A 23,592-nucleotide genomic window follows, 5' to 3' on the forward strand; every position below is an offset into this window, starting at 1 on the left:
CCCCACTCTCCCCTGCTTTCCACCCAGCAGAGCCCCCACAGGGAGCCTGGCCTCCCACATTAGCTGAGGGGCTGAAGGCCTCCGGGGGTGGGGGGGGCGTCTGGGTCTAGTGGTCCCTGGAAGTCACCTCTGACGCATTGGCACAGCTTGGTGGTGGGTGGCACAGGCTGGAAGGGCCCATGATGGCACATATCAGTCTGGAGTCTAGACCTTCACAGGTGTTCTACATAGAATGGCCAGATGAGAGAATTCTGCACATGTGCTATGGTTTCCCAATTAGCCAAGAGAGTGATTTGATCCTCTGTGGACAAGGTTAAATGATATGTCTAAGTGTTAGCACTTTGAGATACACGAGCCGTGATTATAAAAAGGTAAAAACGGTAGAAGAAGAAAAAGCAATTACTCCATTCAAGTAACACAGCAAGGTACTAACAATTCAAACGTCATGATTTTGAGTTGGGAAACTAAAATAATTGGTCTATTCTAGTGATCCATGGGGGAAATGGAAGAGTCATAGTCTGGAGAGTGCAGTGCTATGCTGTGGAAGAGCTCATTAAAGTCTGCTGTCAGTGATAGCGGTATGGTGGGAGGGCTGAGTGACTGATGGCTGCCTGGTCATTACATTGATCTGGCCCCAGAACAGTCTGTCTGTCAGAGACTTATGTTCAACATATGAAGCATGAGATGGCGATAGAGCCTGCTGAGCTGACCTGAGAACAGCCATTTGCATTTTTTAAATTTAATTCAGTGCAGTGACAAGATGGAGCTTAGTAGTGGCTCAGGCCTCAGCCTTAGTTCATTCTACATCCTGCTATACAACATGTAGTCGAATCAAATAAGATCAAGATCAAATACGACCCCATATTAAAGCAGGGGGCTAAGGTGTAGGCTTATAGAAAGATCATTTGCTCTCATTAAAAAATTAAACAAGGATGTAAGATGAAAAGCACCACATTTCACAATCAACACAGAATTTCTCCCTCGCATTCCCCTGGATTCACAGTGGTGCAATGAAAGGTTTAAGCACAGGCCTCCATTGCAGATAAATCTTATGCATCTGATGCAAGTCCCAGATTCAAGACATAGCCTGGAGAAGACTGTACATTTTCATTAAAATAGCAGGTATGATGCTACTCTCTCCCTGTATGGGGCGGCAGGTAGCCTAGTGGTTAGAGTGTTGGGCCAGTAACTGAAAGGTTGCTAGATCGAATCCCTGAGCTGTCGTTCTGCCCCTGAACAAGGCAGTTAACCCACTGTTCCTAGGCCTTCACTGTAAATAAGAATTTGTTCTTAACTGACTTGCGTAGTTAAATAAATATATGCAGCCGGAAGACCTACTGTGTTCTATCATTCAGCATTCCTAGCACCAGTGTCATGACAAAGCAGTCCGTCAGTGGGGCTCCTCTACATCCCCCCTACCTGGGATACTGATGGTATAAGGCCACCATTACATTCATGGCTCTGTGATGTTCAAACAGCACTTGATTGTACATTCTTTAATAAAGGCTTGCAGGCCCATAATAGCATAGACCAGTCTATGGCCTACTGATATGATAAAAACAAATATGAGATGTTGCTGTTGTATTCTTCATTTTTTTCAATTAGACCAAAATAAAAACTGAGTTTCCGACAAAAAAGAATGACCCCACCCCAGGCTATGAAGACGTTCAGTACATGTATCTCTTTGTTTATCAAGGGTAGGTCCCAAATGGTCTCTCTCTCAAACCAGGGGGGAGAGGCTGACATACAAAATATCCTAATACAAAATGCATGTATTGGCTTGAATACTTGGTTGGCATGACCATAATGTCTACAGATATTTTCTGCATTTCAATAATAGAAATGTGCTAATTAGACAGTAGCATTTAGTCTGCGTTGGTAGGTTACTGAGCGTTCCTTCTTGTTGACGTGTAATCTATCATCTGACAGTCTGTGTGCGCATTCACTTGCTAATTAAATCTGTCCAAGATAACGGTGCGCGTCAGCAAAAATGATACGAATTGTGTTATTCATGACATGAGTGATATCGATATCAACATTTACAATGAAAGATAATACTCTTGGTGCTTACCTCGACATTTCCCCACATGCAATGGGACAATACGACCATCAATATGGGTAACACTGAATGTCCCATTTTCACTCCTTCTTCCGTTTCTCAATTGGAATGTTTTCTCTTTATAATCTGAATTGATTCCCAAATACAGTTACATCAGTTACTACGAAGAGCTATATTCTGTTCGCTGACTGCCTCCGATATCTCGTGCGTCTGTGTCCGTGCGCACTTGCTCTCTCCAATCGCAGCCCGGGCTAATATGTGGCTGCAGCCTCGCTGGAAAAAAAAGAAGCTTTTTTTGTCTCAACGCCCATCTACGAGCTTGTGTTGTACAATGGACTTTCCTCAAAGCGCCAACATTTTTAGATTAACTGCGGTTTGATTTGGTAGAGGGAGACACCCAATGGACATGAATGGGAAGTGCAGGCAGTGGATGGAAACTGGTCTATCTATGGAACTACCTGAACGTTTTCATAATATGCGTCACGAATTCAGTGACAGCGGTGCCGAAACAGGCTGCGTTCACGTGCTAGTCAGAACTAGGAAACTTTGAATGTTCGATTTGGGTGTGCGAGATTTGACGTCAGAAGAGTTACAGGGTGTATTAAGTGGTGGTGTCCCATCCTTTCAGGCTGTTGGCCTGAAGTAGGACAATACATTTAAATAGTGGAGTATGGTATTTATTTATTTTTAGTGAGTGTAGTGTTATGATTGGGTATTATTTTTATTTTTATTATTATATATTTTTGCAACGTATAAGGGAGTTATACTCCAGTCTAGTAGGTGTCGGAAATGCAAAATTAATTGGATGGCAACCGCTGTTAAAGCCGTATAGCAATGGACCTGTCATTCATTATACGAACGATAAAAAATGTCTATGCCAATCCAAATTCTGTATTTGGTCACTAGGGGGCACGCAAGGTTAGATAATTGTCTCGCTCTCTACGTGTGGGGTATCAGTTTATTCAATCATTTCAATACTTTATTAGCGATTTTTCAATTTGACACAATATTTTTCTCAGCGTTATGAAGATGTGATGTAGACCTATTTGTTATGAAACGTTGATATCGAGAAGATATATATGTATGTAGCCTACCTACCTGTAGAGCTGATATAACAGAACCGCATCTGTTTACACAGACTACTTCTAATTGAAATGTTCTGTAAAATCGCAACTTCCTGATCATCAGGCCCAAATCTCACCTTGCGATGTGGACGTTTACAAAGGTGTGGGCGTGGCTAAATGTTGTGGGTGTGGATGGAAAGGGTCAGTATCAAGAAACAATTGTTGACTGAAACAAACTCCTCAGCCACGACAACCACAAATGTTTCACTACTTTTAACCAGAGGAGTCATTGAAGGAAAACATTTTTTCTCCATTAATCTCCCTCCCGCGTTGACTTGAAACGTCTTGGACCTCGGGAGGGAGGAATACTGTCCCGTGTTTCTAAATCGTTTTGTTTGATTGAACTGTCTACCAACTGGATTTAACTCTTAAGTAATTAAAGAAAATGAATTCCGCACGATTTGAATACGAGGTAAGTTTTGTTATACAAATTATACATTTAGGAACAACGGTGTAACCAAGTCCGCCATGCGCCACTGTTGTGCCATTGTTAGCAACTTAATTTGAACATCTATTTTACAGACATACATAACGTTTCATTCCAGTCACCAAGGTTTCTGTAAGGGCCACCTGTCAAACTCAGCCCATATAGGGCAAACCAATTGACTTTAATTGACAACATACCACAAGTGAACACTTCCAGGAAGTACGTTGCTTTCTCACTGGCCTTCAGGTTATCCCAGTTAATTTTAAACTTGTATAGTTAACTTTTTATGTTGGGTAATTATTCATTATCATATAATTTGAGATGGATGGGCATAATTAATTTAAAATAAATAATTAAAGTTAGATAATTAGGTCTGAATGCGATGTCTTTTTGATGAATTAAGGAAGAAGTGTGTTGGAGGAAGGAACACAGGATAGGATTTGTTATTTTAAGATATCCTTTATTTAACCAGGGAAGTCACATTGAGAATTACATCTGTTTTCCAGATGAGCCCTGGATAACATGAATGAAACACCTGTAGCGAAGTTCGCAGGGACCCTCCCCATCTTGACTGTCTGGATATTTCTCCACCCTTATGTTAATTTAAAGACAGTAAAAACTTTGATAAGAGACACACATGACAAGTGTAAATGTATCAACCAATCATTCATGGTTTAAGTCACATCACTCTAATTAATGTCAACTCTGTGTACCCTATCTCCCTTACTGGTCAGGGCGGCCATATTGATTTCATATACCTCCAGTGTTCAGTGGTCACAAACTAATTACATGTCCTTGCTGTACTAAGGGCAGGCCCCGGCCCCCTGGTAACAGTACTTAGTATTGAGTCCCCACTCCCAGCCCAGACAATGCTGGTATTCTGATATCCTGTGGATCCCAGACTTGTCCTGACTCGATCCCCCTCCAGCCTCGCTGCTGCTCACCCACTGAGGAAGACAACTGAGAAGAAAGTTAGTCGCTGCACAGAGGAGTTTAGAGAGGGGGGGAAGGTAGGTTCCTCTATGGAAAACCTCTTCCTCACACTGCATTTTGATATTATTATAAATGTTGGTTTTGATGTTTATACACCTGCATAGTCATGTTGATTAAAAAGTGAGGGTTGTGAAATACTACATAGCTCAGTCAAAAAAGAAAAGCAAACAGGAGGTTGGAGTCTTCTGAAAGAACATGCACTTTTTAGGGACAAGATGAGGGATATCATATTTGTAAGGGAAAGGAACAATAATTCTGAATACTTGCTGGTATACTGAATAATATAGTCTGTTTTCCCTGAGTGACCTGTTGAGATGGGCGCTGCCTTGTGCAGATCATTCATGCTCAGGAATGTACTCCTAGTTTTCCTGGTTTGTACAGTATGCATTGTCGTAGTTCTTGGACTGTCTCTAGGTTTCCCGTAACAAATACTGAAATGATAGTTAAACATTAGCTGCACATAGAGGAGCTGGTATAGTCTGTAGAATTGGGTCATGGAGATGTCCACAGAGATATCCTGGTTGTCATTGATATATTTCCAGGTTACACAGTAAGTTAGTACATGCAGTAGCTTTTCATGAGTTGTGTCTAAGAGAAAATGCTCCTTTGCTTACACAAATGTTGTTAAGAGCAGTTCTCTGATGAACACGTACACTACATAACCAGAAGTATGTGGACACCTGCTTGTCGAACATCTCATTCCAAAATCATGGGCATTAATATGGATGCTGCTATAACAGCCTCCACTCTTCTGGGAAGACTTTCCACTAGATGTCAGAACATGCTGCGGGGACTGACTTCCATTCAGCCACAAGAGCATTAGTGAGGTTGGGAACTGATGTTGGGCGATTAGGCCTGGCTCGCAGTCGGTGTACCAATTCATTCCAAAAGTGTTCGATGAGGTTGAGATCAGGGCTCTGTGCAGGCCAGTCAAGTTCTTCCACACTGATCTCGTCAACATTTCTCTATGGACCTTGCTTTGTGCACGGTGGCATTGTCCAAGCTGTTGCCACAAAGTTGGAACCACAGAATCGTCTAGAATGTCATTGTGTGCTGTAGCGTTGATTTCCCTTCACTGGAACCGAGGGGCCTAGCACGAACCATGAAAAAGAGCCCCAGACCATTGTTCCTCCTCCACCAAACTTTACAGTTGGCACTATAAATTTGGCCAGGTAGCGTTCTCCTGGCATCCACCAAACCCAGATTTGTCCATCGGACTGTCAGATGGCGAAGCGTGATTCATCATTCCAGAGAACTCGTTTCCATTGCTCCAAAGTCCAATGGAGGTGAGCTTTACACCACTCCAGCCGACGCTTGGCATTGCGCATGGTGACCTTAGGCTTATGTGCAGCTGCTCGGCCATGAAAACCCATTTAATGATGCTGCCGACGAACAGTTCTTGTGCTGACATTGCTTCCAGATGCAGTTTGGAACTCGGTAGTGAGTGCAACTGAGGACAGATGATTTTTACACGCTACTCGCTTCACCACTCAGCGGTCCCATTCTGTGAGCTTGTGTGGCCTACCACTTTGGTGGCTGAGCCATTGCTGCACCTAGATGTTTCCACTTCACAATAACATGCCTTACAGTTGACCGGGGTAGCTCTAGCAGGGCAGAAATTTGACCAACTGACTTGTTGGAAAGGTGGCATCCTATGACGGTGCCATGTTGAAAGTCATTGAGCTCTTCAGTAAGGCCATTCTATTGCCAATGTTTTTCTATGGAGATGGCATGACTGTGTGCTCATTTTTATACACCTGTCAGCAGTGTGTGGATTTGGATATTTCAGCCAAATGTTTAAAGCGGTGTCCACATACTTTTTTATATATATGTCATATTTTTATGTGTGGTATTATTTGTTTCCTCACAGCCCTGAACCCAATCGAGAGAGTTGCTTTTCATCAATGATATTAACAACCATGAAGCACTACAGTCATTACAACTCTCATTACTGGTTAGAGAGGGGGGGGGGGGGGGGGGGGGGTGGTGTGGTGTGTGGTGTGTGTGTGTGTGTGTGTGTGTGTGTGTGTGTGTGTGTGTGTGTGTGTGTGTGTGTGTGTGTGTGTGTGTTAGGTAGGTATATTGTGGTGATTTTAATTTCTAGCTCTTCAAAAACAATTTCACCCACTGCTAATGTTTTGAAATATATACATTTTTCTTTGCAAGTCAAGTGTCACTAGTGGAAAGATGTAGAAGAAATTGATGCTTGTGCAAACAAATTAACTAATTTGTATAGGTAATTTGTATGGGTCAGGATTGCTGGAAAGCAGATCCCCTTTTCTGTAGTGATATTGACGATATTGCAATATTATTTTTGCGCTTGTTGGCTTTACCTGCACCAAAACTCTAGTATTTTTCCTTCATACAGTGAGGGGGGGAAAAGTATTTGATCCCCTACTGATTTTGTACGTTTGCCCACCGTTTGTTTTGGGTCATTGTCATGCTGGAATACCCATCCACGACCCATTTTCAATGCTCTGGCTGAGGGAAGGAGGTTCTCACCCAAGATTTGACTGTACATGGCCCCGTCCATCATCCCTTTGATGCGGTGAAGTTGTCCTGTCCCCTTAGCAGAAAAACACCCCCAAAGCATAATGTTTCCACCTCCATGTTTAACGGTGGGGATGGTGTTCTTGGGGTCATAGGCAGCATTCCTCCTCCTCCAAACACGGCGAGTTGAGTTGATGCCAAATAGCTCCATTTTGGTCTCATCTGACCACAACACTTTCACCCAGTTGTCCTCTGAATCATTCAGATGTTCATTGGCAAACTTCAGACAGTCATGTATATGTGCTTTCTTGAGCAGGGGGAACTTGCGGGCGCTGCAGGATTTCAGTCCTTCACGGCGTAGTGTGTTACCAATTGTTTTCTTGGTGACTATGGTCCCAGCTGCCTTGAGATCATTGACAAGATCCTCCCGTGTAGTTCTGGGCTGATTCCTCACCGTTCTCATGATCATTGCAACTCCACAAGGTGAGATCTTGCATGGAGCCCCTGAACGAGGGAGATTGACAGTTCTTTTGTGTTTCTTCCATTTGCGAATAATCGCACCAACTGTTGTCACCTTCTCACCAAGCTGCTTGGCGATGGTCTTGTAGCCCATTACAGCCTTGTGTAGGTCTACAATCCTTGGAGAGCTCTTTGGTCTTGGCCATGGTGGAGAGTTTGGAATCTGATTGATTGCTTCTGTGGACAGGTGTCTTTTATACAGGTAACAAACTGAGATTAGGAGCACTCCCTTTAAGAGTGTGCTCCTAATCTCAGCTCGTTACTTGTATAAAAGACACCTGTGAGCCAGAAATCTTTCTGATTGAGAGGGGGTCAAATACTTATTTCCCTCATTATAATGCAAATCAATTTATAACATTTTTGACGTGTTTTTCTGAATTTTTTTTGTTGTTATTCTGTCTCTCACTGTTCAAATAAACCTACCATTAAAATTGTAGACTGATCATTTCTTTGTCAGTGGGCAAACGTACAAAATCAGCAGGGGATCAAATACTTTTTTCCCTCACTGTAGCTTGTTCCCCATCTTTTAAAAAAGGGAGCCAATTTGCTTTCAGAACTTTTTTTTCCACTACTGATCAAGACTCGTTCTCATGGCTCTCTATTTTTCTTCTGCAACAGACACATGTTGAGCAATATGTTTGGAATATCGAATCGCAATAAAATCACAGTATCAAATTGCAATACATATAGATTCGCAATACATATCGTATTGGCACCTTTGTATCGTATTTTGAGGCCCCGGGAAATTCCTAGCCCTACTTTTCTGTACTTCTCCTTAGCTCCCTGCCCTGGCCACATCCTGTATTTTTATTTATTTGTGTATGCATGCAGTACCAGTCAAAAGTTTGGACACACTTACTCATTCCAGGGTTTTTCTTTATTTTTACTGTTTTCTACATTGTATAATAATAGCAAAGACATCAGAACTATGAAATAACAACTATGGAATCATGTAGTAACCAAAAAACGTGTTACATTTTATTTATCTTATATTTGAGATTCTTCTAAGTAGCCACCTTTTGCCTTGATGACAGCTTTGCTCACACTTGGCATTCTCTCAACCAGCTTAACCTGGAATGCTTTTTCAAATGTCTTGTAGGAGTTCCCACATGCTGAGCTCTTGTTGGCTGCTTTTCCTTCACTCTGCGGTCCAACTCATCCCAAACCTTCTCAATTGGGTAGAGGCCAGTTCATCTGATTCAGCACTCCATCACTCTCCTTATTGGTCAAATGGCCCTTACACAGCTTGGAGGTGTGTAGGGTCATTGTCCTGTTGAAAACAAATGATAGTCCCACTAAGCGCAAACCAGATGGCATGGTGTATGAATGCTGAATACTCTGTGGTAGACATGCTGGTTAAGTGTGCCTTGAATTCTAAATAAATCACTGGCAGTGTCACCAGCAAAGCACCCCCACACCACCTCCTCCATGCGTCACAGTGGGAACTACACATGCAGAGATCATCCGTTCACCTACTCTGCGTCTCACAAAGACACTGTGGTTGGAACCAAAAATCTTCAATTTGTACTCCAGAACAAAGGACAGATTTCCACCGGTCTAATGTCCAATGCTCGTGTTTCTTGGCCCAAGCAAGTCTCTTCTTCTTATTGGTGTCCTTTAGTAGTGGTTTCTTTGCAGCAATTCAACCATGAAGGCCTGATTTCACACTGTCTCCTCTGAACAGTTGATGTTGAGATGTGTCTGTTACATGAACTCTGTGAAGCATTTATTTGGGCTTTAATATCTGAGGCTGTCAACTCTAATGAACTTATCCTCTGCAGCAGAGGTAACTCTGGGTTGTCCTTTCCTATGGTGGTCCTCATGAGAGCCAGTTTCATCATAGCGCCTGATGGTTTTTGTGACTGCACTTGAAGAAACGTTCAAAGTTCTTGAAATTCTCCGCATTGACTGACCTTCATATCTTAAAGTAATGAAGGACTGTTTCTCTTTGCTTTTTTGAACTGTTCTTGCCATGATATGGACTTGGTCTTTTACCAAATAGGGCTATCTTCTGTATACCACCCTACATTATCACTACCCTAACTGGCTCAAACGTGTTAAGAAAAGAAATTCCACAAATTAACTTTTAAGAAGGCACACCTGTTAATTGAAATGCATTCCAGGTGATTACCTCATGAAGCTTGTTGAGAGAATGCCAAGAGTGTGCAAAGTTGTCATCAAGGCAAAGGGTGGCTCCTTAGAAGAATCTCAAATATAAAATATATTTTGATTTAACACTTTTGGTTACTACGTGATTCCATATGTGTTATTTCATAGTTTTGATGGCTTCACTAGTATTCTACAATGTAGAAAATATTAAGAAATAAAGTTAAACCCTGGAATGAGTAGGTGTCAACGTTTGACTGGTACTGTATATATATTTTTATTACTTTGTAATATGTGAAAGCTGAGACACCTGGGGCTGTCTCTTGTTAGGTGTATAAAGTTTCCTCACTATCATATTCTATTTTCTCAGCCCAAGTTTTCTTTGTAGAATGGTACTTTATGGCAACCATAGATGACCCATGAGTCGGACATACAGTGCCTTCAGAAAGTATTCACACCCCTTGACTTTTCCACATTTTGTGTTACAGCCTGAATTTAAAATGGATTTAATTGAGATTTTCTGTCACTGGCCTACGCACAATACCCATAATGTCAAAGTTAAATTATGTTTTTAGACATTTTTACAAATGAATTAAAGATGAATATTTTGAGTCAACTTTTCAAACCCTTTATGACAAGCCTAAATAAGTTCAGGAGTAAAACTGTGCTTAACAAATCGCATAATATGTTGCATGGACTCACACTTTGTGCCATAATAGTGTTTATCATGATTTTTGAATGACTACCTCATCTCTGTACCCCACACATACAATTATCTGTAAGGTCCCTCAGTCAAGCAGTGAATTTCAACCACAAAGACCAGTGAGGTTTTCCAATGCCTCGCAAAGAAGGGCAGCTATCGGTAGATGGGTAAATCAACATCCGGTATAAAACAACGCTACAGCAAAAGTTGAAATATTTGAACTCTGGTGGCAAGTTCCATCTACTGTGGCAGCTGACGGCATTCACAGCCAGCCTCAATGGCATTTACCATTGTGCTCTCATTGAAAACAATGACATCCGCTTTGCTGTCTACTGTCTATCTCGTACCATATAAAAACAGCATTATAGACTTACCCAAAAAGACTTACAGCTGTAATCACTGCCAAATGTGATTGTAACATGTATTAACTCAGGGTTGTGAATACGTATGTACATTAGATATTTCTATATTTCATTTTACATATATTTGCAAAAATTTCCAAAAACATGTTTTCACTTTGTCATTATGGGGTATTTAATCAATTTGGAATAAATGTAGTCCATTTTGAATTCAGGCTGTAACACAACACCATTTGGAATAAGTCAAGGAGTATGAATACTTTCTGAAGGCACTGTATGTTATCCACCTTAGTATCGGGGTATGATGTCATAGTCCTGATTTGTCCTTTGTAATTTCCTCAGTTACCATTTTAGGATTTCCTGTGTGAATCCTCTTGAGTATTTATTATGGCAGCAGCTTCTCTTCCTGGGATCCAGCCAAATTAAGGCAGTTTTATGCAATAAAAAAAACATTACATAAAATTTCACAACAGATGCACATTAAGTGTGTGCCCTCAGGCTGCTACTCTACTACCACATATCTACAACACAAAATACATGTGTACGTGTGTGTATAGTGCGTATGCTATTGTGTGTATGTATGGCTGTGTGTGTGGGTCTCTTCACAGTCCCTGTGCATTTTGAGCTGTTTTTTTTAAAAATTGTATCTGATTTTACAGCTTGCATAAGTTACTTGATTTGGAATAGAGCTCCATGCAGTCATGGCTCTATGTAGTACTGTGTGCTTCCATAGTCTGTTCTGGACTTGGGGACTGTGAAGAGACCTCTGGTGGCATCTCTTGTGGTGTATGCATGGGTGACTTATAACAGTGAGTGAGTTTTGTAATAAGGGAAAAATTATTTCACTAAGAATTTGTGTAAAGATGTCATTTATTTTGGTTAGCTAAATTGCAGGGGGCGGGGGCGGGGGGGGGGGGGGGTGTAGTCAGTGTGTACCCATTGATTCTGGAAAAATCTTACTTATAAATGCCTCATAAGCTTAGTTCAACTGTCGTACCCCATCAGAACCCCAAATATAAGCTTGTTTTAGTTCTGTTTGTAAACATTTGTAAATGTAAACAAACACTATAGTCTCAACATGGTTAAATCTATAATTTTGATTTATAATGGATGGTCAGTCCTTGCATCCATAGCTTTTTCTATGAATTTGAGTGGTTATATTTCTCCGGCCTCATATACCTCAGCTTTTTACACAAACAGTGGCGGGGTACCCACTTTGTTATTGTTTGAACTGCAGATTGCCCATTTAAATTGTGCTTCAAGAAAGGATATCTGGAAACGGAGCAAGAGAACATAAGTGATTCCAGTATTATAACCACCACCAAATCTGGTTTGGCCAGTAATGCATATTCCCCTACTAACTGGTTCACAGATGATCTATTGGTACATGTGGAGATGCGTTACATTTGGGGATCCACCTTGTTTATGGATGTAAGGGCACAACAGCAATTTTCTGATCTTAGAATTCCAGAGATCCCAAGATTGAGCTGAGGGTCTGGCCAGGTGAGGTCACTGTGACCGGTCCTTTCCCAGACAGGATCACTGTCAGCAGTGGAGTGTGATTACGGAGGAATGTGGCTGTTTCGGTCAGAGCACACACTGTCCTCTCTCCTCTTCCCCTCGCTCTCTATCTGGTAGTGCGTGAGCGGTGTGGGTCAAAGTGGAAGTGAGCGGTAAGGGGACACCCAGGTAGGAATTCAGCCAGGGACTCTCCAACAGTCTGCGGTCTCCTGACCGTCCTGTGGAATGGCCCGTTAACCCTGCCTACTGCAGTCTCTCACACATGACCAGTAGAGCAGGTTGGTTATTAAATCAACCCAGTCACCTAGTAACTACATGGTCCAGGGAGAGAGAATTCACACTAACTCAGCACAATGTGGTGGTGTTATTGTACTAGAGCAAAATAACCTCTACAATGTCTGTAGTAGTGACACTTGTCATGACCATTTTTCTACCACTTATCTGTAATCTAATGTTATGGGTTATTATACGGTCAAAGTTCCATAACATAATAACGGGGACTATTAGAATGTGCATTGTCATAAACAAAGCATAGCTATATCATGACTTAATTATAACACTACATTTTCAATTAAAGTTAATGTTACTAGCCAGAGATGGTTAGTGTTGTCACGTTTGATGTGAAATGTCCACATTTAAATATGCTTTCACAAATGCATTACACTTTCATAAATAGATCTCTTAAGCCATGTAGTTTTAGGCTGAGATTTCAACCAGCAGCTTCCTAAAGTTCTGGTGGAGCTGCCATTGGAAAGGTGCTACATAGATAATGATTGAGGATTTAAACAACCACCATTGACACTCCTAGTTAACCTTTAAACAGATGGAATGCATGTCTATTGAAAGCGCAGTTGCTCTGCTCAGTTATATTGTGCAGGCTGAATCAGACTACTCATTGATTTGGTTTGACTTTCATTCCCACTATCTAAAGCCACATCATGTAATGTAATTTACTATACAATAAGAAAAACACACAGAGGATGCACATATGTATGTTTACATTACAAACGTCAAATGGTTGTGTGAAAAGGTGCTTGTCATTGTTAGCTATTTCTCTGAACCACACCTCTCAGTACAGAACACCTCATTACCCATCAGTCTAACTGGTTTGACTAATATGCTGCTACCCTACTGTATGCCTAGCAGTCCTACTATGCCTTATTGTTTAGTTAATACCGTGAGCTCTCCAGATGTCCCCTCGTGCTTGTAGTGGTCACATACCGTGCCTTCAGAAAGTATTCACACCCTTTGACTTTTTCCACCCTTTTTTTGTTTTACAACCTGAATTTAAAGTGGATTACACTTAGATGTTTTTGTCTCTGGCCTATACACAATAAGTAGAATTATGTTTTTAGAAATGTTTACTAATTTAAAAAAAAGTGTCCTGAGTCTAAGTATTCAACCCCTTTGTTGATGCAAACCTAAAGTTTAGGAATATGACTTCTACCTTACCTGTCACCCTAGATCCAGTTCAATTTGCTTACCGCCCAAATAGGTCCACAGACGATGCAATCACCAGCACACTGCCTTATCCCATCTGGACAAGAGGAATACCTATGTAAGAATGCTGTTCATTGACTATAGCTCAGCATTCAACACCTTAGTACCCTCCAAGTTCATCATTAAGCTTGAGGCCCTGGTTCTCAACCCCGCCCTGTGCAATTGGGTTCTGGACTTTGATGGGCCTCCCCCAGGTGGTGCAGGTAGGAAACAACATCTCCACTTCGCTGATCCTCAACACTGGGGCCCCACGAGGGTGCGTGCTCAGCTCCCTCTTGTACTCACTGTTCAACCATGACTGCATGGCTATGCACGCCTCCAACTCAGTCATCAAGTTTGCAGATGACACAACAGTAGTAGGCTTGATTACCAACAACGACGAGACAGCCTACAGGGAGGAGGTGAGAGGCTCTCGGAGTGTGGTGTCAGGAAAATAAATAACCTCTCACTCAACGTCAATAAAACAGAGGAGATGATCATGGACTTCAGGAAACAGTAGAGGGAGCACCCCCCCTATCCACACGGAACATCAGTGGAGAAGGTGGAAAGTTTAAGTTCCTCTGCGTACACATCACAGACAAACTGAAATGGTCCACCCACACAGTGTGGTGAAGGCGCAACAGCAGCGCCTCTTCTTCGCCTCTTCAACAGCACCTCTTCGACCTCAGGAGGCTGAAGAAATGTGTCTTGTCACCTAAAACCCTCACAAACTTTCACAGATGCACAATTGAGAGTATCCTGTCAGGCTGTATCACCACCTGGTATGGCAACTGCACTGCCCACAACCGCAGGGCTCTCCAGAGGGTGGTGCGGTCTGCCCAACGCATCACCGGGGGCAAATTACCTGCCCTCCAGGACATCTACAGCACCCGATGTCACAGGAAGGCCAAAAAGATCATCAAGGACAACAACCACCCTAGCCACTGCCTGTTCACTCCGCTACCATCCAGAAGGCGTGGTCAGTACAGGTGCATCAAAGCTGGGACCGAGACTGAAAAACAGCTTCTATCGCAAGGCCATCAGACTGTTAAACAGCCATCACTAGCACAGAGAGGCTGCTGCCTACATACAGACTTGAAATCATTGGCCACTTTAATAAATGGAACACTAGTCACTTTAATAATGGCACTTTAATAATGTTTTCATATCTTGCATTACTCATCTCATATGTATATACTGTATTCTATACTGTCTATTGCATCTTAGCCTATGCCGCTCTGTCATTGCTCATGCATATATTTATATATTCTTATTCCATTCCTTTACTTAGATTTGTGTGTATTAGGTATCTGTTGTGGAATTGATAGATATTACTTGTTAGATATTGCTGCACTGTCGGAACTAGAAGCACAAGCATTTCGCTACACTCGCAATGACATCTGCTAACCATGTGTATGTGACCAATAAAATTACATTTGAATACAAATTTGCTAAACAAGTCACAAATTGCATGGATTCACTCTGTGTGCAATAACAGTGTTTAACATGATTTTTGAATGACTACCTCATTTCTGTACCCCACACACAGATAATTGTAAGGTTGAGCAGTGAATTTGAAATTCAACCACAAAGACCAGGGAGGTTTTCCAGTGCCTTGCAAAGAAGGACCCCTATTGGTAGATGGGCATTGAATGTCTTTTTGACCATGATGAAGTTAATAATTACACTTTGAATGGTGTATAAACACCCATTCACTACAAGGATACTGGCGTCGTTCCTAACTCAGTTGCCAGAGAGGGAGGAAGCTGCTCAGGGATTTCACCATGAGGTCAATGGTGACTTTAAAACAGTTACAGAGTTTAACGGCTGTGATAGGAAACAACTGGGGATGGATCAACATTGTAGTTACTCCACAATACTAACCTAAATGACAGTGAAAAGAAGGAAGCCTGTACAGAATACAACTATTCATAAACATGCATCCTGTTTGCAACAAAGCACTAAAGTAATACTGCAGAAAATGTGGCAAACAATTAACTTTTTGTATTGAATACAAAGTGCTATGTTTGGGGCAAATCCAATACATCACATTGCTGAGTACCGCTCTCCAGATTTTCAAACATAGGGATGTCTGTGTTGTTACGCTTCTAATCGTTAAGAACTGGGGAGTTTAATCAGGATAGAAAAGTAATGGAGTAAGCACAGGCAGAATCTAGGGAAATAACCTAAAACTCAAGGTCAAATCTACACTGCATTTGCTTACCAAGAAGACCGTAACTGTTCCTGAGTGGCCGAGTTACAGTTTTGACTTAAATCTGCTTGAATCTATGGCAAGACTTAAATGGTTGTCTAGCAATGTTCAACAAGCAATTTGAAGAATTTTGAAAAGAATAATGGGAATATATTGTACAATCCAGGTGTGCATAGCTCTTAGAATATACCCAGAAAGACTCAGCTGTAACTACTGCCAAAGGTGATTCTAATATGTATTGACTCAGGGGTTTGAATACTTAGGTAAAGTCGATATTTTATGTTTTTCGTTTTCAATAAATTTGTCAATGTCTAAACATTGTGACTATGGGGTCCTGTATGGAACAAAATGTATGTAATCAATTTTGAATTCAGGCTGTAACACAACAAAATGTGGAATAAGTCAAGGGGTATGAATACTTTCTGAAGGCACTGTATTTTACCTTTTAGTGGTGTTTCTTTTTACAGGCAATACACTGTGACAGGCTTTTGCAGTGTTTTTGATTTGTTTTCTTCTGTTTATACTGTCAGTGAAAGTTGTGTGTCCACTGTCTAATGCATTCAACACCATTTCCTGTGTAATCATAGGACCCTACTGAGGCCTGTAGTTGGAAAGACATCAGCACAGTTCACAAATGGATCTAACTGGAGGGAGTAGTATTTTTGTTTGAGGGCAGAGAGATGGCGACAAAGGGGATATGACGAAAAGCATGTCATGGTTTTATTAGGCTGTGATCAGGGTGACTGATGGAGAGAGCGACCCCCGAGCGCTCACTGACCCCATCCCTAATGATTCCCTTAATTCCAGACCATGATTGCTGTTAGAAATTCCAATTAGGAGGCATGTGTGAGAGCCGGAGCGTGGTAATAATGGCCTTTAATTGCGATGAGTTATCATCTAGACCAGTGTAATTGAGCCCCCATCTTAAGGGGCGGCACTTCTGACAAATTGATTTAATACCGAAGCGATTCTCCCGTCCCTAATGGTGGATCGGGTCCTTCTCTCCACGCTGGGCCACAGGCGCAGAGGCAATTGTGTGCAGTGATTACTATCTGCTCTGTAATCGCTCTCTGTCGTCTGCGTGCGCAAGCGGACTCGGACACACACCCTGGACCCAGGGCAGGGCACATAGATCTTAGCCTATGCCTCAGGTTGCCCTGAACTTACCCATCATACTGAAGTACTGTAGGGAGAGAGAGGGCTGATATGGAGAGTCACTATATGCACATGAGTCAATATGACATCAAATCAAATTTTAATGGTCACATACACATATTTAGCAGATGTTATTGCGGGTGTTGCGATATGCTTGTGTTCCTAACTCCAACAGTACAGTTATCTTTTATTTATATATATATATATATATATATATATATATATACACACACACACACGAGTGCCATTTTAAGATATTTATAAATATTAGGGCGAGCAATGTCAGTGTGGCATTGACAAATACAGTAGAATAGAACACAGTATATACAGTGCCTTTTGGAAAGTATTCAGACCCCAACACACAATTTTTGATTTAAAAAAACAAAATAAAAAAAACAAAAAAAACAAAACAGATCTCACAAACATAAGTATTCAGACCCTTTACTCAGTACTTTCTTGAAACACCTTTGACAGCGATTACAGCCTCAAGTCTTCTTGGGTATGACTCTACAAGCTTGGCACACCTGTATTTGGGAAGTTAATCCCCTTCACTGCAGATCCTCTCAAGCTCTGTCAGGTTGGATGGGGAGCGTTGCTGCACAGGTATTTTCAGGTCTCTATCAGAGATGTTCGATCAGGTTCTGGGCCACTCAAGGACATTCAGACTTGTCCCGAAGCCACTCCTGCGTTGTCTTGGCTGTGTGCTTAGGGTAGTTGTCCTGTTGGAAGGTGAAACTTCACCCCAGTCTAAGAACCTGCACCATTGCGCTCAGGACTTCATCAAGGATCTCTGTGTACTTTGCTCCGTTCATCTTTCCTGACTAGTCTGACATGCATAGTCAACTGTGGGACGTTATATAGACAGGTGTGTCTCTTTCAAATGATGTCCAATCAATACAATTTACCATAGGTGGACTCCAATCAATTTGTAGAAACATCTTAAGGGTGATCAATGGAAACAGAATGTACCTGAACTCAATTTTGAGTCTCATTGTAAAGGGTCTGAATACTTAGGTAAATATGGTATTTCTGTATTTTATTTAATAGATTTGCAAAATGTTCTTGCTTTGTTGTGGAGGTTTTGTGTGTAGATTCTTGAGTTAAAAAAAAAAATCCATTTTAGAATAAGGCTGTAATGTAACAAAATGTGGAAAACGTCAAGGGGTCTTAATACTTTCAGAATGCACTGTACATATGAAATGAGTAAAGCAGTATGTAAATATTATTAAAGTGACCAGGGAGGGGCGGCAGGTAGCTTAGTGGTTAGAGCATTGGACTAGTAACCGAAAGGTTGCAAGATCGAATCCCCGAGCTGACAAGGTAAAAACAAAATATCTGTCGTTCTTCCCCTGAACAGGGAACAGAGCCGTCATTGAAAATAAGAATTTGTTCTTAACTGACTTGCCTAGTTAAAAAGGTTAAATAAAGGTAAAAAATAACAACAACAAAAAACAGGGTTGAGTAACCGGGTGGTACATCCACTGCGGTCCCGTTACATGGCTGTTCAACAGTTGTTCAACAGTCTGATGGCCTTAAGATAGAAGCTGTTTTTCAGTCTCTCGGTCCCAGCTTTGATGCACCTGTATTGACCTCGCCTTCTGGATGGTAGCGGGGTGAACAGGCAGTGGCTCGGGTGGTTGTTGTCCTTGATAATCTTTTTGGCCTTCCTGTGACATCGAGTGCTGTAGGTGTCCTGGAGGGCAGGCAGTGTGCCCCTGGTGATGCGTTGGGCAGACCCTCTGCCACCCTCTGCGGTTGCGGGCGGTGCAGTTGCTGTACCAGGCGGTGATACAGCCTGACAGGATGCTCTCAATTGTGCATCCGTAGAAGTTTAAGGGTCTTAGTGTGGTGAAGAAGGCGCAACAGTCCCTGTATGTGCGGGTGGACCATTGTGATTTTGCCATTGTAATTGTTTGTTAGATACATTTTAGACTACAAATGCTATGATCGTATGCTATCCATTTGTTTGTCTTCTTGTATGTTCTTTGTATGCCATTTTTTTTTTAAATATTTGAGTTAACCAATGATATTAGGCCATACTTGGCCATGATTACAAACACCTGTGTGTCTCTTGACACTATATAAATGACTCATCTCGCAGTGTTTGATGATACCCTGATGAAGACAGCTTCGCTGTCGAAACGTTGGTTATTACATTTTTGCATCTGAGCTCTTAGTGTGCGGCTTTCCTTTATTTTCTAGGACCATTTCAGATTGACAGTACGCTGAGAAACTTAAATCTTTTCACCTTCTCCACTGCGGTTCCGCCGATGTGGATAGGGACGTGCTCCTTCTGCTGTTTCCTGAAATCCACAATCGGCTTCGTTTTGTTGACGTTTTTGTCGCGTTGTGAGGCAGCGGCTAGGGAGTATTGTTGTTGTCACCAAGTACTTGCTCACAGTTCCTTTAGAGAAGGTGGAGCACATACAGAGTGCCATGGAAGTCTTCTCTGCAATGCAACGTGTGTGCTCTCCGGTCACTAAACTGGTTGGGCCTGTTTTGACGTCAGGATTTGTTCTGAGCCTGTTTCAACTTGTCAGTGATTCTCCCCATTTTTTTGTTAATTTACAAATTAAACAAAAACATAGTAATGTAAAACAGACACCATTGTTGTTATGGTGTGAATCAGTGTTTGACGCTGAATTGCAAAGGCGTCTAGTCTAATACAGGGTGATGATCCAGATTGCGGTCAGTTTCGCAAACATCGCAATTGTCTGTCTTTCCCCTGCTGACCTACACACACCACACATCTGACTACTGCACTGATAGACAGACAGACACACACTGAACTTTCCATGGCAACACCTCAAGGACATCTCCCCCTCTCTCTGTGTGTCTCTGCGCTCATCTCTTTTTAAATCCACTAGTAAGGTTTTAGCCTTCAATGTGAAGTGAGAAGTATTGCTTAGGTTATACTAGTGATACATAACCCTTCTTGATGAGGACCGTGAGTTGGATCAGTTCCTCTTTGGGATAATGCAGCTGCTGTTGCTTCTTGATTTTAGTTGCCGAGCCACAGAATCTTAGCTTTCATTTAGTTCTTTGTTACTGTTCAAATGTTGACGATGGGAACTTTCTGATGCCAGGATAAGTAGAATTGGCACTTTGTTTCTAGTTTCTTCGTTGAAGTCACTGGCTTTTCCTTTGTAGCTTTTTACAAGTCCACTGTCATTACTTTCACCTCGTATGGTAAGACTGGAGTCTGGAAGTGGCTATAGTTACTGCCTTGTACTTCAGTGTTCAGTCTCTTCCTGAAATCATCCTGAAACCATGATCTCCTAACAATCACCATGTTGTCCTGCAAGTTAGATGACTCACATATACTCTACATTGGATATGTTATTGTACTCCTACATCTCGAGTATTAGTAATCTCATCATATAAATGTAGGTAAGAAATGAACTTATCTCCCTCTTTATGTCTGTCTGCCTCTGTCTACCTAGGGGCAGAACGGGCGGCTTGAGAAGGTCACCTTCCTGGATAACAAAGAGAAGATGGCATCGAAGAAGAAGACTGGAGTGATAGTGGGACTCCTCATCGCTCTGCTTGCCTTGGCAGCTGTGACAGGAATCCTCATCTGGCTCTTTGTTAGTGAGTACAACTTTACTATGTAGTCTGAGATTAATGCATGTAATAATCATAGACTGTAGGTACTATCACTCAGTCTGACGGAGTGAAAATGCAAAGGATGCCCCAAAGTGGCTCAATGACTCCAACTGTACTAATGTTGCTAATTTCCAACCCTCTGTTTGTCCTGGAGTATTCTGGGAGGTTTGTTTCTTCTAAAGTCTGAACATTGATAGCTGAAATGTAAATAATGGCAAACAGCTTTTTATAATCTACCGGAAAGACTTGGGTTTGAGTTGGCAGCCCTAGCCAACTGCCATGGCCAATCTAAACCTGCCATCTACAGGGAACACCCAGGAGATTTCACATTCACAGGCGCTGCCTGACTGCTTCTTTGAGGGCCTAGACGTTTGATACAAATATCTGAAATAATTAGAAAGTTTGGAAGTTTTAATTTGCCATTGATAACTTGTTTGTTTGACAGGCCTTAATTTGTTTGGTGTTAATAATTCAGGGGAGTAAAGTGGCAAGGTGCAGAGTAGACGGAACACCCTGACAGTCACACACACACGCGCACTCTACAGCCTGATCAAAGAGGCTTTTACAGAGAGATAAACAAACTCCTAATTCTCCTAAATCCCTGTTCTCTTTTTATTTGCTCCAGCAGAGAATCATATTAACCATCTTTGGAAGTTTGAGGAGGTCATTGGTGTTGCATGTAGAATGTTTCTAAATGACTTCCTCTTTCTCCCACTCTCTTTTCCTCCGTCAAAGGCAGGGAGTCTGCTGCCACCATAAGTATGAAGCGTGTCCCAGCTCAGCGGGTGTATAGCGGGCACATGAAGCTGGACAATGTGCCCTACAACCAGAATCTGGAGGACCCCACCAGCACAGAGTTCAACAAGCTGGCAGACGACCTGGAAGAGATAGTGAGTTTGACCCCGGTTTAGGCTCAGATGCCATGTCCTGGTGATGTTCTGTTAAAAAACAGTTTGAACAGATTTCGTTTTTCTATGGTGGTCATATGGTGACAGACAAAAGTGATGAGATGACAGACAGACATCCGTCATTTCCAATCAGTTTCTTGCCTGCGTCAAAAGCTGAAATTTGTTGAACTTTTGATGGATAAATTGATGACTGGCCCAATACCCTTCTACCAAGTTAACCTCCACCCACAATACCCTTCTACCAAGTTAACCTCCACCCACAATACCCTTTAAGTCAGGTACGGTATTAAGTCAGGTTTCAGAGTTCAGAACTGACTGAGATTCAGTTTCTCACTCTTGTAAGGTTTGTTGTACCTATCTGCCGCAGCATGTTTTTCCCCTGGTGGAAGGAGGTTGCTAAAGGCATATTTGTGTGGGTGGACTGGAAGAGAGGACATCATCTAATAACTCTGTTATTTCCTCCAACATTTCCTTTCATTGGAGTAATGGAGATGTGTGTATCGCCACTTAGGAACATGACAATGATAAACTGCTATTGCTAAACTCCCGGTCAGTGTGGCGTTGCTTTAGTATGTATGGCTGCATGAGTGACAATGTAAGGTATGTGTGAAAACTGAGGTGGTCTGAATGGAATTCTAGATGACTGTTCACTGAGCATTAATGTGACAACAGAACACACCACCACCATTATTCTCTGCTTGGTACATTCAGTGCATCCTCTGGCCATGTATTGCAGAAGCAGTAGAGCAAAGTGTCATTATATGTTGGTGATTGGGTCTACAGTATATACAAATGAACTAACAAAGCCAATCAGAAACCAACGCACTATTGGCTCCACTGGCAAGACCATTGGCTCCACTGGCTCCACTGGCAATGCACTATTGGCTCCACTGGCAAGACTTAAGAATACACAGTAGAGGTCGACCGATTATGATTTTTCAACGCCGATGCCGATTATTGGAGGACCAAAAAAAGCCGATACCGATTAATCTGCCGACTTCTTTTGACTTAATTAAAAATATTATAATACATTTTTTTAAATGATTTTGTATTTTATTTATAATGATAATTACAACAATACTGAATGAACACTTATTTTAACTTAATATAATACATTAACAAAATCAATTTAGCCTCAAATAAATAATGAAACATGTTCAATTTGGTTTAAATAATGCAAAACAAAGTGTTGTAGAAGAAAGTAAAAGTGCAATATGTGCCATGTAAAAAAGCTAAGGTTTAAGTTCTTTGCTCAGAACGAGAACATATGAAAGCTGGTGATTCCTTTTAACATGAGTCTTCAATATTCCCTGGTAAGTTTTAGGTTGGAGTTATTATAGGACTATTTCTCTCTATACGATTTGTATTTCATATACCTTTTGACTATTGGTTGTTCTTATAGGCACTTTAGTATTGCCAGTGTAACAGTATATCTTCCGTCCCTCTCCTCGCTCCTACCTGGGCTTGAACCAGGAACACATCGACAACAGCCACCCTCGAAGCACCGTTACCCATGTAGAGGAAGGGAAACAACTACTCCAAGTCTGAGTGAGTGACGTTTGAAACGCTATTAGCGTGCACCCGCTAACTAGCTAGCCATTTCACATCGGTTACACCAGCCTAATCTTGGGAGTTGACAGGCTTGAAGGGGTGGGTATAATTTGTGGAACATTCCAACAGGAATCTGTTCCAAAAAACGTAAAGTAACGCATACAAAGTAGCAATGCATACAAATTTAGCTAACTAGCTGCCGAATAGGCATCAACTCACCACGTAGCTTATTCTTAATGTTTGTCTATAGGCAACCAGAGTGAGGACAGACATTTTTCGGAATAAACGTGATGAGTGAAAAACGCAATGAAATAGACCACTCACTACCCGGTATCTTATTCTGCCGCTATACAACTTTGTATGCGTTGTTTTTTGGCAAC

The 23,592-nt window shown here is 41.7% G+C and overlaps 2 protein-coding genes across 4 annotated transcripts in view; one reads left to right on the top strand and one right to left on the bottom strand.

The window, feature by feature from the left end:
- aplp1 (amyloid beta precursor like protein 1) overlaps positions 1–2,355 on the bottom strand; it is a 50,467-nt gene extending 48,112 nt beyond the window's left edge. The window contains exon 1 of one of the 2 annotated variants that reach the window (XM_014156283.3): positions 2,072–2,355. In XM_014156283.3, the coding sequence (XP_014011758.1) occupies positions 2,072–2,137 (66 nt within the window). In that variant the 5' untranslated portion in view covers positions 2,138–2,355. The remainder of the gene's footprint in view (positions 1–2,071) is intronic. The other variant, XM_014156273.2, reaches the window with a different exon arrangement.
- Positions 2,356–3,318: 963 nt separating this feature from the next.
- The window catches only part of st14 (ST14 transmembrane serine protease matriptase), a 43,751-nt gene continuing 23,477 nt past the window's right edge, over positions 3,319–23,592 (top strand). Inside the window, exons 1-3 of one of the 2 annotated variants that reach the window (XM_014156251.3) lie at positions 3,319–3,595; positions 20,591–20,738; positions 21,489–21,643. In XM_014156251.3, coding sequence (XP_014011726.1) covers positions 3,569–3,595; positions 20,591–20,738; positions 21,489–21,643 — 330 coding nt within the window. In that variant the 5' untranslated portion in view covers positions 3,319–3,568. Of the gene's footprint in view, positions 3,596–4,411; positions 4,621–20,590; positions 20,739–21,488; positions 21,644–23,592 lie in introns of those variants that run through there. The other variant, XM_014156260.3, reaches the window with a different exon arrangement.

The sequence above is a fragment of the Salmo salar genome, chromosome 02, assembly GCF_965601325.2.
Source record: "Salmo salar chromosome 02, fSalSal1, whole genome shotgun sequence".
Taxonomy (NCBI): Eukaryota; Metazoa; Chordata; class Actinopteri; order Salmoniformes; family Salmonidae; genus Salmo; species Salmo salar.